Genomic DNA, 19,728 nt, shown 5'->3' on the forward strand with positions numbered 1-19,728 from the left:
TATATTAGCCAACCAAAATTGACATTAGGGATAATCGAACATTAGAACCTTGAGAGGAACATACTCTAAGTTCTCAAGCCAACGTCACAACAACACTTCTACAACGGACTTTGATCAAGTAAGAACATATCTTTTCCTTGGTCATGATTACCGTTTCAACCCAACCAATTTGTCCATACAGAAGCTGTTGTTATGTTCCAACAGAAGCTTTTCTACAAGTTTTTATTTGTTTCCTATCCTAAAATATCATCTGTACACACACAACTACATAGTCTAATATATTTGAGAATCCGAAGCACATTTAAATTTTGTCTTTCCATTAAAAATAATTAATTTTCATAGGCATGCATAAAAAAGAGATCCATAACCACATGTACAACAAAATGAATCTTGATTTTCTTCCCTTTTGCTTTTGCTTTTCCTTTTGCACAGGTTTTAGATATCCCTTATTTTAAGCAAAGTTTTATCCCCATTTACGTATATAGATAAGAAACACAATAAGACGGGTCTAATAAAAGCTTCTTCACAAATGTGCAACACGTTTTCACAGCATAAAAAAATGATACCTGACTTCAACCCTTCATTTGAGAGATTCATTTCATTCTCACTCATTTTAGATCATGACTTTTAAATACTACTATAGTAAACTTGTTGATTGAATATATAATATTATTTACTTCTTAGCCTTTCCTCACCATCACTTTATACTATACCTAGCTAGATGGAACATTATGCTATTCGCCTTCGTTGTTCTCCCCTTCCTAGTCCTCCCTTGCATCTTTCCTATGGTTCCAAAAGATATGAAAATGCAACTGCTAGGGGAAGCAAATTTAATCTCAAATTTAACCATGCCGCTCTTGATTTCCCTCAATTTACCACAAACAACCAATTTGCACGTTCATTTAAGCATGCAAATTGCATGGTTAACAACAGCTTCTCCGTGCCTAATTCAAAGAATATTGAAGGAAGTGAGAACAAAATTTCGAGAGGAATGAGTAGAGTTTCTCTAGTTTTGGGTTGCATTCTTGGAATAATCAACTTTAGTGGTATGATGAATCCCAAAATCAGTATGGCTTTGCCTTTTGATCCTAATAAAACAATGATGATAGCTGGAGGAGAGAATTCATTTGATTCACTGTGGAAAACGGTCAATGCGGAAGGAATAGAATCTGTTGATAACAAGAAGGTTGTAATTTTTTTTCATCTTTTGTTAATTATGATAATTGAAATAATTCAAATGAGGAAAAAAGTGTAACCTGAAAAAGTGACAAGTTAATTATATATAGAATGGTTAATTTGATTATTAATTACTCTCTTGATTTATTCTTGCTGGAATTATATTTGCAGATGCATGTAGTGGATATGCTGAAAGACCTAAGAACAGAATACAATAATTGTAAGGATGATCCAGAGAGAGAACGCTCCCTGCGAAGGCCATTGATTGAACTTCTCTTGATTCAGGTACATACTCTTCCATTATTTATACTTATGGATAGTAATTTAGGTGAGTAAATAAAACTGATCACACACAATGCTTAATTTTGCAGGGAAACTTCCATGAAGCTGACGATGAAATTGATAAACATATTTACCCTAAACTCGTTGGTAATACTAAGGTTGGTTTGTATCCTCTTTTTTTCCTTGTTAGGAGGTTAACTCACAATTATACAGTTAAAATTTAAATTAGTTTTTATTAGCAAGTTAATACTCCCTCCGTTTCAAAATGAGTGTCGCTTTAGCCAAAAAAATTTGTTTCAAAATGAGTGTCGCTTTCAGTTTCCAATGCAATAATAACATTTTCTTTTCAATTGTACCCTCCAATTAATACTCAACACACTACTTCCAAAGTATTACTTTTAAAACTAACCAATAGTTAATAAGGATAATTTGGTAAAATAACCATTTTCTTTCTCTTAATCATTGCATTTCTTAATATGTGTGTAAACACCTAAAACGACACTCATTTTGAAACGGAGGGAGTAGTTTTTATCACAAAGTTAAAAATAATACTTTTATGTACCCTTCCATTTCCTATTTTATTGATGTTACTGTTTCTGACTCAATTATAAACAACATTGTTGGACTCAAATATGAACAAAATTATTTTTTTTATACATTTAGTGTTACTATTTCTCTTCTTCCCTTAAAAAAATAATTTAATGTTACTATTCCAAATACACACTTACATTATTTTAATTATGGGAAGGTTAGTAAAAGTTTTTTCTTTTTTAACAGTAGTACTTACATGATATGATATAACAGTACACATTTTATCCTGATTTCCTCACTATATATATATCTATGGTGCAGTTCTTCCGTGGCACAGTGATAAAGATAAATTATGAGGAAAAGATTGACAAACTGCTCAAGAAATACCGCAATGATAAGACGTTCGATTTTGAAAAACAATCAATAGCCGATATTTTTCTCTACAAGGTTGGTCATCCATTTTATTTTACTATTTTTATCCCAAAGAGCTTAGGTGAATTGGGTCTCAAAGACTTGTCAAAATTAGATAAAATTTTATAGTTTATAGACACCGATGAATCCAAAGATTTTGATTAGCAGGGTCAATATTTTCATAGTTATTGTTAAGCAAAAAATTAGACATTGTGTAAAAATTATACTTATTTATAACTAAAAAAATTGAAGTCACTCTATAGATTAAATTTCTTTGCGTGAATCAATATTTTAAAATTATTGTATCATCTTTTTCATTATCACCACCATCAAATATAGTTTTTTTTATATGTGATCAAACAATCATTTAACAATTCATCTTTCATATCATCGTGTCTTTAATTATTCATAAGTAAGAGTCTTTCATGTTTTTTTTAGGGAGTTTACTTAGGTTTTAGTGGTAACAAAAATAAAACTACTGAAAATCTTCAAAGAAAACAAATAAGTAGTGGGGACAACCGTCCCCAATGAGTTAAAGGTAGATTTGTGGTTGGTTATAGAGCATAGACTAAGATACTTATATATTATCTATCAACAAAATTCTCATGTTGATAATGGAATTCATAGTATAGTCTTTGTGGGATCTGAAATGAATTTTTATCAACTGAACCAAAATAGGTTTGTCGTACGTCTTTTTTTAGCAAATTTTATTGTACATCTTAACTTATCAGTCATTAGACAGTAAATGTAGAACTAAACTCAAACCCTAACTTTTGTAGATGATTGCTCTTTCAACCATCTAAAAATACGAGTTCTTACCAAAAAAATAGCTTTTAATAGTGTATCTTATCTAAAAATACACTACGAGAAGATAATTTCTGATAGTGTATTTTGATATATTTAAGCATATAATCAGAAGAAAAAAAAATTAAGCATATAAGAGGAGATGAACAATCTCCAATATTGTATATAGTGTGTTAAAAAGATGGTAATAGGCTGACCCGTTAAAAATTAGATGAATATTATTATTTTCACTTATAAAATTGCTCAAACACATACCCCAACGACATTTAATTGTCGTTCAAGTTTTCAGCGACAGTTACTTGCCGATGAAAACCGAACGGCAGTTAACTGCCGTTGTACCAACACTGGTTCGAAAAAGAAAAGAAAAAAAAAAGCAGTTTAAAAAGTAAGAAGAGTAATTTGCTAGTTATGTTGGCTCCTTCCTCGTATAATTCATAATATGGGAGTGGTTTAGCATCAATATATCATTGTTTACATCAAATATCGTTTGTTGCATAATGATTTAATTTTTTATTCTTCATGACAAAAATGAATGTAAGTCCAATTAATGAATGCAGGCCATTATACACACCAAGTTAAAAGATAAGGAAGCAGCCAAGTGGTGGGAGGCATTTGCAAAAACACTAACCGATGAATAGGCTCCTATTTCCAACAGAGTATCTGTATGGTGTTATTATTATCAAATTCAGCAGCATATTATTCACTACCTTTCCAGTTTCCACTGAACACCCTCTCCAAAACTTGTTTATGTTTAATGCTACTAGCACTTATTCTTATCAACAACGAAGAGTTTATTGAATTTACGGCTCTTATATACTACTCCGTCAATCTTTTTCTTTAATCATGTTATTGATGCGAGTATATACCGACTTAACGGCTATGACTAATCTATCTTCTGATTGGTCACATTTAGTAGAGTCTCAACAGTAACACTTAGCGGTATGAATTTCACCGCAAGCTAGCTCTTTGCACAAAAACCAAACTAATGGTAAGAAAAAAAAAATAAAAAAAATAAAAAAACTATTCTGCTCCTTCACATGCATACCACAGCATAAACATATATAACGTGGAGCCAAAGAAACAACAATAACAGAAAATGAGTGGCTTAAATCATATGATCATCAAATGCATCGTGAAATTTCTCTATATAGTTTAGGTGACATTTAGTATACACAAACAACTCTTTTTGTGTATCATACAAAAATGATTTTTTCACCATAGACATATTAGTATTTTATTCAATGGCTTGGATTAGAGATGAGTTACCTCTTTAATGGGTTTATGTAATACAATGGGTCTATTGCAGTGTCACCCCAAATTGTGTGTAATTTATATTTATGGATTTTTGAATATTAATTAAAAAATTGGAAATTTTTGACAAATAAAAAATTGATGAATTGTTTCGTTTTATGACAAAATTTAGTAGTCCATACAAATTTTGATATCTTGACGTTTATAAATTAATAAATGTCATATATTCACAACCTAATCAAGTAAATAACATTTCATTAAAATATTATTCTTGACTTTAATTGGGGGCATTAATTCTGGGCATTCGTTTATTTAGCTATTATTTTGGACTTTTTACCTTCTTTCATTTCAATTTTTTACTTTACCCATTGAAATTTAGCCATTAATTTTGGGCATTATTCTCCTCTAAAAAAAATTATGAGCATTATTTTGGACATAAATTTACCTTCAATCGAAAAAAATTCACAGTACTGCATTTTATATTATTAATTTCAGTAAAAAAAATTATTATTATCAGCAATGAAGATGAGTTGAGGAAATAAACTCCTTGTTAATGAAAATATGAAATTAACAACACAGTATCCTTTCATTGCTTGAAGATATCCGGATCAACTAACTCAATCACATAGTTTCAATCATTTTTTCTTTTTTAAGAATCTAGATCGACTACTTTGGTTGAAGCCTGCATTTTCCAAGTTTATTCATAAAATAAATAAAAAGTAAAAAAAGCTTGATGGATTGGACACTGAAATGAGTTTATGTTTTTGACATGGTTGCAACTTATCTAGCATGTTGATTTAAGAATGAAAGGTAGTAATTGAAACAAATCTCATCGTAAGAAACTACAGATTGCAAAAGGGAAATAATAGATCGAAAATTGCAAATCGAGAGAGAGGGAGACCTATATGAAAATGATAATGATGGTGAAAGTGATGGTGTTAGAGTGAGAACCTGAGAAAGAAATTTCTGGACAATTAAGTTTTTTGGTTGACAAACATTTATGTTTGGTGAAAGATCGATGAAGAATACTATAAATTATTTCTGGTCAATTAATAATGGAGAAATTAATTTGGCCAAAGTAGTGTATTGAGTTGTTTTGGGGAGGTATTTTGTTTTAAACAACAAAAGGGCCAATTTAGAATTTCATCTAAGACCTGTCCACCTGCTACTAAGGGTTAAAAAAGCTTTTTGTATGGTACCAAAAAACATTAACTTGTGTATCCTAACCTTCACCTATAGTTTAACCACTCGTTGGGATATTTTTAAGGAAAAAGACTTGTTACAAGTTACACATAAATAAATGGTTGAGGAGTCGAACCCAAACAAAAAAGAAATGGAAAGGGACATTTGATTTTAGATGCAATCTAACCCTGAAAAAGAAGAAAGGGGGGAATCCAAGTCCCACAATAATATATATAATCATTGGCCACATAAATTTATATATAATTAATGTATAGTATAGTATGCCTTGTACCTTTCTGTTCTTCCTGCAATATTCCTAAACAACAAGACCCATTATTGATCAACATATTGTCTTAGTTGTCGAATGGTGATTGGTTTTCTAGGTCTCAAAAAATGACATCACATATTATGGGCCTGTTTGGTTTGGCTTCTGAGAAGCAATTCTAGCTCAAAATCAATTCTCTACCGTGCCAAAAGCAATTCTAGCCAAAAACAACGTGTTTGGTTCAGCTTTTCAGAATTGCTTTTATCCTCCAAAAGCAATTCTCCATGAAGCTACAAATCCTAGCTTCTAGCTTTTCTAGAATCAATTCTCCTTGAACAACGTGTATAGGTTTGTATATTTTATTATTACAACATGTTATTTTACTTTATTGCCCTTTATCAATTCTCATTCTTTATCAATTCTCCTTTAGCTATGTCTATTTTAGTAATTATACATTCAAAAGCAATTCTACATAATTGCATCCAAACATAAATCATTTTGTTTAATCAATTCTACATAATTGTATCCAAACATAAATCAATTCTCTTAGAATCAATTCTGTCAGAATCAATTCTATCAGAATCAATTCTCTCAGAATCAATTATATTCAAAGCTGAACCAAACGGGCACTATATAGATTTTATGTAATCCGACTTGCTAGGAACTTTTTTGTTTGTGATGTTTTCCAACAAAAAAATTCCACTAAGAAAAAAACTCTAGTTTGTGTGATAGTGATTCCCTTTAATTTCATCAGTATAGATCAATAGTGACTGTTCCTAGCTATGCCATAGAGAGTAAGCAACAAAAAGCTAAGAATCGATTCATGTGGACAGCTAATCATAGGCCAAATTCTGAAAAAGATGTCATTCATCAAACTATGTAGTGTTAAATTTCGTACGATGTATATGTTTTTTGATGTGTGACGGAAATACAATGTATAGATATGTTAGGCATTTGTAAGTGGGGGGATTTATGTGATTTACGGTGTATGAACGTTGGAAAATAATTCAAAATTTTGACATTATGATTGGTATCATCATCATTGAGTAGAAGGTTATAGCATTGTCAAAAAAAGGTAGAAGATCATAGTCCTCTATGTTCGCCGCTTAATTTTAGTGTGCGAGGAAGTGTCGCCTATGATATCTATGGTAGGTCAATGCGTGAAAATTGTTAAAACTTTAACAACGATAGTTGTCGTTCACCTAAACAGAAACTGATAATATGACAAGTTCATTCAGCGTAGATGAAGACTCAATGAGTATCAGTTTGACAATCAAAAGAAGTAGAAAAAATGAGTGTTTGGTGCAAGTCATAAGGTGTAAAAAAAGGGCAATCATGTGCATTATGCAACCTTATCCTATTTTTTACACAAGAGATTGTTCTCAAGGCTTGAGTTTTTAACATTTCAGTCATGCAACAACAACTTTACCCTTGCACCAAAACACCCTTTTTGCAATTCAAATAGTAAATGCTAAATAAGAAAGGAGAATGGTAACAAATATCCTTACGACATTTGTTAAAATACAAAAAGTAATAAGTTTGTATAAAAAGTTAATGTAATTATTGCATTGACAAAAGTAACAACTAATACTTTTAAGACAAAATTTTCTTTAATAGATTCTTTAATTAGTGTATTTAAGGCAAGATAGCAAAACTCATATTGTACCAATTTTTTTTAGGTTCTCTAACTAAAGAGAGAAGGAAGAGTGACTCCATGAAAAACACTTCTTGAAAAGTCAATAATGGCATTGACACCGAATTATAGTTGGACAGATGGGTCCCTAGTGTAGGACCTTTTCTGCTACATATGTATTCCACCCCACTAGTGATTTTGAAAGGGATATGTAAGTTTTGACTCTTTGGACCAGTTTGCAAATTGGAAGTTAGAATTTTTGTCGTACACACTTCCTTTGAAGATATGCATAGTATTATGGCAATTGGAAGATAACATGTTATATATGCAAAATATATCATGTTGCGCTAAACTGCTTGGATCAATTAGTTGAATCGAGAATAGGTTCGTTCATCATCAATTGGCTCAAGTTTGTTTGAATCACAGTTTAGTTGAATCATATTGAAATAGGGTGAAACTTATCATTTGAATTATGGTAGGATCAATTGATTTTTATTTTCAGTTTGATTTTTTATCTATTTATTATTTATCTAGTTGAACAATAGTGGAGCTGATTTAGCCATGTTAAAATATTAATATTAATTCGGTTCAAAAGTGAGAAGATACGAAAAAAGAAACAAAGAATATCCAATATTTGATCACAAAGTTTAACCAGTTATATATCTACGTCTTTAACTGCAAAGCGGTATTTGTCTATTAATCAAACTTAAGATTTACGAGTACCACCACTCTACATGCCCACTAATATGCAAACTATGAGCCATACCCCTTATGGAATGATTTGAAAGTCTCAACATTTTGATCTCAATTCCATTTTTCTTAACTCTGCAATTGAGAGAAGAGTACATATGTATCTTGGAGAATTAGACATTTGAACCAATGCCTGTATGCAGATAATATGGAGCTAATTATATGCATCATCATTTAGCGATTGTTTTCACTTTTGGGTCGTCATTTAAGAAAATTTGGTCCCAAACTCAATAGAACATTGATTTATCCCTAATAATTTCTAAACTACGAAAATACATCAATCTAGTTATTGAAGTATTGTAAGAAACAACAAAATAATCCCTTTACTCCCTAAATCCTTCAATTTCTTTCCCTAGGAGATGAAGATCAATATTTCTCATTTTTCTTCTTTTCTTTTCTAAAATGTTTTTCTTCATGGATGCTATGTCGTTGAAACATCTTTTTCTAATATGGAAGTGATCAATATTCATGTCAAAGTAGAGACACTATCAAGTATCAATATCCCTTTTTTCTTCAAATTTGACTTCTCCAACTTGAAGAAAACGAAAACCAGATCAGGAATAAGTTTACTAGGTCTCATAGGAATCTTGTTGGATTGACTGCATTTTTCTTTAGCAAATACTCATATGGACCGAATCTATGCAATAAGTACCACACCTCAAACGTGTCGCCACAAAACTTTAGAAAGTAATAACAAAGAGATAACAGTATATATATTTTTATACACAGTGTGGGTTCAACACATCAGAACAAACTCCCTCTATAGAAATACACGTCTTAGGACCACTCTCTCGATATAATGGTCTCTAGTCACACATTGCTTATTCCACCATCCTCTTCTCCAAAACCCAGTACTACTTCTACACATTGCAATTGTTATTTTATTTTGAACATGTACATTTACTAGAATTATTATAATTTACCTAATGCAATTTAGTGAATTTTATGTTTTATTATGTGATAACTTTACATGCAAATTTCTATCCGTTTAAGTCCATTATAATTTATAAGGCTAAATATATTTTTGATCTCTATAGATATTTCAACTTTTTATTTTAGTTCTCCTAAAATTTTGTTTCAACTTTTAGTCCTAAAAAGTTTTCCATCATCATTTTTTGTCTCTCATTTTCAGTCAACTTCACATGTATCATTCAAAATTTTGAATGAGTTTTTGCAGAAATATTTATAACATGAGAAAATTTTGTATGGACACAATCACAAATCAATATCATTTAGGCACTCTCACATTAAATGAACAAAATTTAAGAAAATTATTTAGTCACATCAATTGGCTATATTCAATTTTATTCTTTTTTTTTGGTTTTGTGTATGTCTCCAAATATATTTATTTGGCGTAACAAAAAAAAAATATTTATTTGGACTTGTATTCAAGCAAGTATACCTCTTATAATATTATAAGAATATGTCTAAAAAAATAGATTTTTTTAACAAAACATGAATTAAATATGAATTTTTATGTTTTTGGCGCTTAAAAATTCATATTTTGTAAAAAAAAAAAAAACTTTTTTGAGAGATTCTTATAATGTTCTTAACATTCTTGTAAAAGCTCATTCGAAAATTTAAAGGGTACACATAACCTTACTTAAAAGTTGAGACCAAAAGTGTGAACCAAAAACTTTTGTGGAACTAAATGTCGAAAGAAAACTTCAAGGGACTAAAACGGAAAAGTTGAAATATTTATAGAGTAATGATATTTTGACATCCATTTGATGACAACTTTGTTGACAACCTCGTTTTTCTCACTTCTTATTGGTCAAAAACAATGGAGAGAGAAAAAGGAAGAGAGAGGATAACAATATCATGTGAGTATGAGAGAGAAAGTTGTTCAAAAGTTGTCAAAAAATGGTTGTCAAAATATCATTTCTCATATTTATAAGGACAAAATATATTTAACCCCTAAATTATATTCGATCGTGCTTTTTTTTTTTTTGTGTTAACCATCTAATTCTAAAACGAAAGAGCTCTGATCATTCGAAGTTCGACTTTCAAGTAAATAAAGTCCGACTAAAAGCTATAATTCCATCAAGAGATCAATTTCATATTTTCGTAAACAATTTATCCTTTAATGAATCTTCCATAATTAATAAAATATCAACAAACACCATAATCATAATGTCCTCGTTGAAAATGAAATTAACTGAAGTGAGCGCAATTAGGAAAGATTGTCTAAATTCATTGTAGTTGCTTTTTAAACAGTATTTACTTTTAAATATTAAAAATAAAATAATACTACAGCTTAAGTTTTTTTTTAAATAAATTAGGTACAAGTTTGCCACATTGAGCCATGTACTGGATCATATAAATTCTCATTCAAGAGTTTTAGGTGCAAGTTTTAGTCTCATTAAAGGTAAATTATCTCAAATTCATCAAAGAATAATATAAGCATTTTTATAAAATTTAAGTTGTTCAATTGATTCAACCACGATTAAACTCGATGACAAAAAAAGCATTTAAAAAGTAAAATGGAAAACCGACTAAACTAACTACGGTTGAACCGAATTAACTCTTTTTCAATCCAATTCAACCATATTAAAATTGGAATCAAACTAACAAGTGAATTGACCTATTCTCCATTCAAGTAGTTGAATCGACATTCAGTTTGATTTTTAACAAATTGATTCGAACTTAAATTTTCAGATAAGGCTGACTGGGAGTCGTGTAAAACAATAAATAAATTTAAACTTCATATTAATGCCATTATTATATTGTATTTCGGAACCTCGTCAAAGTCACTCATCTCCGCCAGTCAATAATTCAAAGAACATTGATATATCGTGTCCACTGTTTACAAATTATCGGTAAACTGGTAATAAAAGTTAAAATCATGCTCTTACAAAATAGAAGTGTGAGTCAACTTCATATCAATTAGATCACGCCGACTTTTCCTATATTTAAATTTAAATGTGTGAGTCGATGGGATAAATGCCACGAAGCCAATAAGAGCCAGATGGCTATTTTAGTTCGTAACGCCACCTCCTTCATGCATTATATATAACAATACAACTTCTCACCCATTTAAACCCTCCTTGGTTCATCACAACACCTTGTCATAAATCCTAACCCTCTCTTTCCATCTATCTCTCTCATGTGTTCTGTTTGAATTCCTATTTTTGGTAGTAAGAACAATTAAGAAACAACGATGGTTGTTCTTTCTCAACAAGCTACACTAAACGAGTTATTTCACATAAACACATGCAAACCAACAAGTTATGTATTCAAAGGTGTTCCAGAGGTTGACCTTTTGGACCCTGAAGCTAAGACACTAATAGTCAACGCATGTACAGAATTTGGATTCTTTAAGGTTGTTAACCACCATGTTCCATTAGAGTTGATAACCAATTTAGAAAATGAAACACTTAAATTTTTTGAACAATCTCAGTTAGAGAAAGAGAAAGCAGGTCCACCTGATCCTTTTGGGTATGGAAGCAAAATTATTGGTACAAACGGTGATGTGGGTTGGGTTGAATATCTTCTTCTTAATACTAACCCAGATGTCATCTCTCCCAAGACTCTTTTTCTCTTGCAGCAAAACACAGAAAACTTCAGGTAAACAGAACCTCTCTCTCCTCAAAATCAAAAAACCTTTGCTTTGTATACATACATATACATACATATATGATATAGATATTAAATTTCATTAATATGAATCAACGGTTTGAATATTTTTGTACTATTTTGACAAGTTTAATAATTGTGCATGTCAATTTTTTACAGATAGTTTAATCATATTTATTATCATATCATGTTGCAAAATTACTACCTGAAATGGTTGTACTAAAATTTACATAGTAAATATGTATATTTGAAAATGTGTAAATTTTGTGACTGTATATTAATCAAATTATTATCAGATGAATTCTACTAATTAACTATATGAACATCCACAATAAAGCTCTTAAATTTGGGTGTTTAAGTAGATCTCGCATATATTAAACGAGTTGCAACAACAATTTTTTATCTTTATATTTCAGCAAAACTCATATATTTGAATACAATTTGTTAAGTGATATTTGCAGAAAAATTGAAGAGCAAGAAGGCTTCTGCAACGATCATTCTTTATAAACACCCAAAGTTTTCATTCCGCATATTTAACTTTGTGCTAAATAGGTGAAAGTAAAACACTCCATTGTAGATGTTCTCGGTGGCGGAGTCACATAAGGCATAGGTGACCCACGGCCCACCCTACAAAAAAATAAAATAAAAATTTAACGAAAAAATTACTAAAATACCTTTGTTTTTTAATAAAAAAAATACATTTTGAACCACCATCTTCTAAGTCTATTATTGATGATTTCAAATCACTCAAACACGTAAGGAATTATTTTAAATTTTTAAGGTATCAAGATAAATTTTATGATGATCAATTTTATGCTTAATGCATAATACAACATAAATTTTATGTTTAAATTTTATAGTTTATTTTGTTGGTCCACCTAAACTTTTATTCCGGCCCTGTCACTAGATGCTCTTATAAGTCTACGTTCAATTTTCTTTCTTAAAGTCTACATATATTTATATTTAAAAACTATAATGAACTTTATTTTATTTTTTTAAAAAAAATTGACCCTAAGAATAATAAAATTTGATATCTATAAAAAAAAATATATGACATTGCATATCCTCAAAATGAGGGACTTGACATGCAGATACAATGTATAATATTAAAAGTTGCATACGTAATTCAATTATATTCCACTATAGTGTCACTGTACTTTCTAAAATATGTCAACAAAAATCTAAATGATAAGATATGGTTAAATGACTATGTTAAACTTTATACCATGACATACTCCTATCAATAAAAAAAAAAAAACATGTTTTTTTTTAAGAATAAAAAAAACATGTTATTCACCTAAAATTAACAGAGCATATACTTTATCAAAAATAAAATAAAACTAACAGAGCATATACATGAAATTGTGACAAAAAAAAAAAAAATTATGTCTTTGGTTTGACTAATATTAAACTAACTTGCATTGAAGGTGTGCTGCTGAAGATTATATAGTGGCAGTGAAGGAGGTGTGTTGTGAAGTGTTGGAATTAATGGCAGATGGATTGGGGATTGAACCAAGGAATGTGTTTAGCAGATTGGTGAGAGATGAGAGAAGTGATTCTTGCTTGAGGGTAAATCATTATGCAGCATGTGGAGAACTTCAAGCATTGAGTGGAGGAAATTTGATTGGATTTGGGGAGCATACAGACCCACAGATAATATCTGTCCTAAGGTCTAATAATGCATCAGGACTGCAAATTTGTCTAAGAGATGGGACTTGGGTTTCAATCCCACCTGATCATACTTCTTTTTTCATAAGTGTTGGTGACTCCTTACAGGTAACATTGCACATAAATGTCACTACTTTGGCATACATAAAAATCAAATATTTCATGCTGTCATAATGTTTTAGTGAATATGTTAAGAGTCTGATTAAGACCCATGTGAATTTTAACCAATCAAAGAGAGTGCATTGAAAAATGTGTGTTAAAATGTGTGTTGCTAGCATTTCTCATGTGTTCATTGTAACTCGTTAATTTTTTTTTTCCATATATAAATTCTCTTATCCTAAGTAGGGAGCAATTTTTCACATGGGTTTGAACTTATTTTAAATGGGTGACTCTAGAAATGGAACTTAGTTCTTTTTTAGAGAAGAATCGTGTTACCAAAACTATACATTAACTTGAATTATTTGATGGGTCATGTTAACACTTGTCATTAGGGCACATGTTAAGGTTTCTAAAAAAAAAAAATTATTGAAGAAAATAAATAAATTTTAGTCTTATGTAAAATAAATTGACACATTTTCCAATGTAAAATTTCTATATTTATATTTAGTATCTTAAGGGCACATAAATTGATTGATATATTCTATAATTTTATAGACTAAATTATCATTTTGCAAATTTAAAAAACTAAGTTGTATGACATATGCTATAATTTCATAGTATTATTAATGAATGAATGAATAAAGGAAAAAGCGATTTATCTCGAAAAGCGGTGTCCCGATACAGCCCGACATGTATTGTGTGAAGGCAGCTTTTTTTACTCACCTACCCCATGTATTGTGTGAAGGCAGCTTTTTTTACATCCAACGGTGCTAGTGTTTCGGGACAAATTCGGGAAGGTTTGTTTCGGGACATATAGCAAGCCTGATGAATAAATAAGTTATTTCTATAGTTCTGTCTCATAAAAGTCAATGTTGTTCCTCATAATCTGCCAGCAATTGATATTGTTGTTTTCCTTCCCCTATCTTCCTCAACACTATGCAGTTATGAGAAAGACATGTCGATATTTTGATGTGGGAATTTTCTAGTAAGGATATTTATTAGTAACTATTTTGAGTTTGGTGATTCTATATATGGTTTTTAAATTGCAGGTGATGACAAATGGGGTATTAAAGAGTGTAAAGCATAGGGTATTGACTGACACAAATATGTCAAGATTGTCAATGATTTACTTTGGAGGGCCACCCTTGAACGAAAAGTTAGTACCTTTGCCTTCAATATTGGGATCAAAAGAACAACAGAGTTTGTACAAAGAATTCACATGGAGGGAATACAAAAATGCTGCTTACAAGTCAAAGCTTGCTTATAATAGGCTCAGTCTCTTTGAGAAATAATTATTTACTTCTCAATGAAATGAGGCCAATTGAATTGAAGGGTCACATATATCCTCCATTTTGACTATGTATCTAAGGATATACTTCAAATATTTGACTCTATGCTTTGAAATATACAAGGAAAATGACTTGGTTTTATTATCTTCTTTCTTTTTTACATTTGCTCCCTTCACCCTGCTTGAAATGGAACTGTCACCACCTTTTCTTATGTAACATATGTGTATAATAAAATTTCCATCCCATCCAATTTTGTATAGTAAGTTTTTTCAAGTCAACTACACGTATAGCTAACAAAACAATTGGCTCATATCTAATTAATGTTGACCTAAATTTAAAATAGGGTGTTCATGTATGACCCAATATTTATAATTCAATGACTTCCTCTCAGAAAAAAAAAATAATTCGATGACTTGTTAAGATAAAGGGAATAATATTATGTCAATTTAGTCTATCAATTTATTATTGAATACGATTGTAAACAATCATTTTCAACTTTATATTTTTTTCCTAAAAGATCTTTTTTTTTTTTTAAATCTATTAGACTTTCTTTTTATAAGCTATAGTTTTATTGGAATGAATAGAAGAGGTACTCCAGTCCACCATACATAGGTCCGGCCTAAAGTCCAAGCTACTAAAGCGAGGGCATTAAACTTTCCAGAAACAAAAAATAAATAAATTAGGGGACCTTCCAAAGAAATGTTTTTCATATATTAAAATATATCAAAATTAAAAACATATAAGTTTAATAAGTAGTGTCAAAAAAGTATTTTTTATTTTTAGTAATAGTGTCAAAAAAGTATAACAAGTAAAATGTCTCACAAACATAAAAAGATACACCGGTTGACATACTTAAAATATTATTTCAAAACAAACAAATTTACCAAAACTTTAAGATAATGCGCCAATAATTATTAGATTATACGTAAATTTGATTCTAATCTAAAATCTCACAATAGATTATATGTAAATTTGATTAAAAATCGTCAATTTGCGATCTTGCATGGGGTGTGCCTCCCCAACATAAATCTCTATAAATATTGAATAAAAATCATAATATTGAGTTTTGACTTTTGTAACATTTTATTCTTGATTTCTTTATGTAAAGGTATGTTTTCCATCTTTTTATTTTGTAGAAATGTATCATGACAACTAGAAAATATTTATTTATTTCCTATATATTTTCTATCATTGTGTATGATGTTGTTGCTTGATATATTTAAAGGAATATGACATCACTTCAACAAATAGAAGTTTATTTTTCAAAAAAAAAAGTACCTAAATCCTTCAAATTGATTTTTATTTTTAAAAACTCTAATGACGTATAGTTTTTTCTCTGAGCCTAAAAATGTATTAAAAAAAAAAAAACTAGAAGACATAGAAAAAAAGTGAAAAAGAAAACAACATTGAAGCATATTATAAGATTCAACATTGAAAATATAGCTTTAAAGAAAACGTATTTCTCAATCACCATTATCACTCTAAAGATTGTTCAAAAGACTCATATCATGAGCAACATTTGAATAAGCTATACAAAAAGGTTTGTGAACTCTATCTTGTGTTCAACTTCATCATCCACCACCACCGCATCATTCCAAAAACCAATTATAGACATTTTAGGAATGCAAATATTTAAATTAAATATTGTTTTGATTAACTAAAATATTTTGATATCACTAACTCCAGAGTTCTCATTTAGCAGGCCTCCAAATTTCGCAATTTGTTGTTCTTGACATGAAATGTTGGTAATGAAAGTGACACCAATGAGGGCATGCATGCATCACTAAACAGCAAAGGTAATAATGTAATTCAAATACAAGTAACCCATTATTGGTCTAATTTTTTAATTGCTTCTCCAATTGGCTGAAAGCAACTTCAAGAGGATTTGGGCTAGCAAATTGAGTTTATAGTAAATATACTAATGTCATATATGGTCGGCAATTAATTTTCAACGACATTATTTCATCAGCTTGTGTTTACGGTTTACCTTCAAATCATGCAAGGAATTTGTTCAGCATCATTCACCAAGTGATGAGACGAGAATTATTAATTAGGAGTAAAGTTTTAAGGATAATCTTTGCATCTCTTAAAGTATGATGCTGCTTTTGACATTGATTGTCAAGTTCATTGAACTTTCTCCATCACGCAAGATATATACATCCTCCAGTCACTAATATAAGCAAAAAACTACATTTTAGGTTTATTCATTTAATGATGCATGTGGTCTATAATAAAGACTATGTGCATCATTAAATGGATGAATCTAAAATGTAGATTTTTGCTTATAATAGTGACCGGAGGATGTATACATGAGTGAATAGAATGCAAAACATGAAAACAATAGTATGTTATGTTAAAAATGTAAATTAGACAACTATACAACTGGGTCATTTTATTTCACCAAAAAAGTCATTCTTATGACTTCACCATAATTATTAGTAAGGAAGGGAGCTTCTACGGTGCAGTCAGGAAACTGACTTTTTTGAAAAAGTTAATTTTGATTTTAATGTTTGATTCATTTTTAAATTGTTGATTATTGGTTAATGATCAATAATAATTCATCTAATAATGCTTGCAACATCTTGGACTTACAAGTACTATTTTATCGTTGGAATCTTTAACAGAGTTGATGATATTATGTGATAGTCTTAAGTGTTACACTTTGTGGGGTGCTACGCTTATAACAAGGTAGAATAAAATTAGATTAAGCGTAGTCTTGTTAATCTGATGAATTGATGATATTATGAGGACTGAACTTTTGATGTCATTGTACAAACACTGGGGCGTTACTCATTACATTTTTGATGTTATAGTGTTAATTTCACCAAAAAAGTCATTCTTACGACTTCACCATAATTATTAGTAAGGAATGGTTAAAATTCAATTTATTGAAACATGCGACATTCATTTTCACATATCCAATTACTCTAATTCTATTGATAATTATTATGGTTGATTATGTTTAACAATTTTTCTCCTAATTGCTTATCTGCACTCTCATACTAGATAATCATTTGGAAAAAGAAAAAAAAACCCAGAAACAAACTCAAATATCAATAATTAGTTATGATGAAATCACCTATTATCAAATTATAAGGTATTTTATGGAAAAAAATACCCTATTATTATCAATTTACAACATTAACAATTTATTTGATCATGCTTACAATTTTGAATACCAATTGTTGTATGAGATTTACTTTTCCCACCCTATGGCCTTCTCGCGCGGCGCGCACCCTATGCAAATTACCAACATGCCCTCCGAATTATATACTCCGGAATATGTATAAAAGGAACTTCGCCCCCCATTTTTACAGTCTCACAGTTTCACTTTCCCCGTTCACTCACTCTCTCTACATTATCCCAAATTCCGAACACCACAAATCTTGTCCAAATTTGGAGTTTTCTTGCTCAAAAGCACCGCATTTCAACACTTGTCAAACATCATGGAAGGTAAGTTCGATTTCTGTACACATGCAAGTTCAATTAGTTCGTTTTTTTTTTTGAATTCTGTTCGAATGCAATCCGGACTTCGTTTTCCGGACTAGGTTGTTGGTCATCCGGATTTCGAAATCCGGACAAACCCAGAATGTTGTTTTGCTTCTGGTTTGTGCTGTTTGATTGTGTTGTTTGATTGTGATGTTTGATTACCCTAATTTGAATGTTACATAAGGTTCAACGTCTAATACTCAGCGTGTAAGGGAGGCATGGCATGCTTCCCGTAGGAGAGCGCGTAGGCAATAGATGGAGACTGAAGGTGTTGTTCCTCCGAGGCGTCGGGGTGCTAGAGGACGCCGTGCTGATGTCGAGGATCAGCCGGAGCAGCAACAGTATATGCCCATGGAGGAGGAGCAGACTGATGTGGATTTGCAGCATACGGAGGAGCAAGAGCTTGAGGAGGAGCTGCAGGGTATGGACGAGGACATGGAAGATGCCGAGCCACAGCAAAGGCGAAAGAAGAAGGAGAAGGTGGTGGACCCTGAGCCACTAGATGACTATCCCGGTGGCCCACACCAGACTGACCTGCTGTGGAGGTACCATGTGCACGTGGCCAGGAAGGCGGTTGATGGCGTGGTATGTACTGTTAAACTCACTTTATATCTGAAGCTCACTTTATATCTGAAACTACTTGGTTATGTACTGTTTATATCTGATTGGTTTATTTATTGTTAAATATGTTTGCGGAGCCATGAGTTTAAACTCACTTTATTAATTTTAAATATTTGCAGTGACGTGGAAAATTAAAATGCATCAACAACGGAAAGAAGATAGAGGCGATGCATGATGATGACACCAGACCTATCATGGCTGCACGGTGGTGGGAGAGCAGATTGCGTCGCACAGGCCTTGGTTGGCTCCAGGATACGAGCTACACGATTATTGATCATGGGCTGATTTGTGCGTCCGTGGAGAGGTGGCACGAGGAGACTTCCAGCTTCCACCTTCTGTTTGGGGAGATGACAGTCACACTTGATGATGTGGCCTCTTTGCTGCATATCCCCATTGACGACATGCTCCTATCCCACGAGTCCATAACACGGGACGAGGCGGTGGAATGGATGGTGGAGTACTTGATATGGGTGATGCGCTCAAAGAGGTCGAGAAGACCAAAGGTGCACATTGCAGATTTAACTACTTGGAGAGGATATTCAAGGAGCGTTTGAAGGAGCGGAGGTGTCATACCCCAAATTTTGACCACATTTTTCTGTTTTTGCCCATTTTTATGCGTACTTTTAACGCCAAGACATTTCGTCGTCTCTGACGGAATTTCGACAGAAAGGTATTTTAAAATACCTAATTTGCCGAAAGGG

At 31.3% G+C, this 19,728-nt stretch overlaps 3 protein-coding genes across 3 annotated transcripts; all 3 read left to right on the forward strand.

Moving 5' to 3' along the window:
• The first annotated feature begins 510 nt into the window (after positions 1 to 510).
• Positions 511 to 4,003, forward strand: LOC146932864 (uncharacterized). Its single transcript, XM_085708034.1, has 5 exons — positions 511 to 1,186; positions 1,348 to 1,461; positions 1,548 to 1,616; positions 2,311 to 2,436; positions 3,762 to 4,003. The coding sequence occupies exons 1-5, from the start codon at positions 722 to 724 to the stop codon at positions 3,840 to 3,842; spliced, it is 855 nt and encodes a 284-aa protein (XP_085564160.1). The 5' UTR covers positions 511 to 721; the 3' UTR covers positions 3,843 to 4,003.
• A 7,232-nt stretch (positions 4,004 to 11,235) lies between these two features.
• Positions 11,236 to 15,176, forward strand: LOC146932865 (gibberellin 2-beta-dioxygenase-like). Its single transcript, XM_085708033.1, has 3 exons — positions 11,236 to 11,852; positions 13,289 to 13,637; positions 14,678 to 15,176. The coding sequence occupies exons 1-3, from the start codon at positions 11,446 to 11,448 to the stop codon at positions 14,918 to 14,920; spliced, it is 999 nt and encodes a 332-aa protein (XP_085564159.1). The 5' UTR covers positions 11,236 to 11,445; the 3' UTR covers positions 14,921 to 15,176.
• Positions 15,177 to 18,344: 3,168 nt separating this feature from the next.
• Positions 18,345 to 19,301, forward strand: LOC146932866 (uncharacterized). Its single transcript, XM_085708035.1, has 2 exons — positions 18,345 to 18,991; positions 19,147 to 19,301. Exons 1-2 carry the CDS (start codon positions 18,662 to 18,664, stop codon positions 19,147 to 19,149), a joined length of 333 nt encoding a protein of 110 aa, XP_085564161.1. The 5' UTR covers positions 18,345 to 18,661; the 3' UTR covers positions 19,150 to 19,301.
• Positions 19,302 to 19,728: the final 427 nt, after the last annotated feature.

The sequence above is a fragment of the Medicago sativa genome, chromosome 4 (genome assembly GCF_051527215.1).
Source record: "Medicago sativa cultivar Bolivia chromosome 4, Bolivia_mono, whole genome shotgun sequence".
In the NCBI taxonomy this organism is placed as follows: Eukaryota; Viridiplantae; Streptophyta; class Magnoliopsida; order Fabales; family Fabaceae; genus Medicago; species Medicago sativa.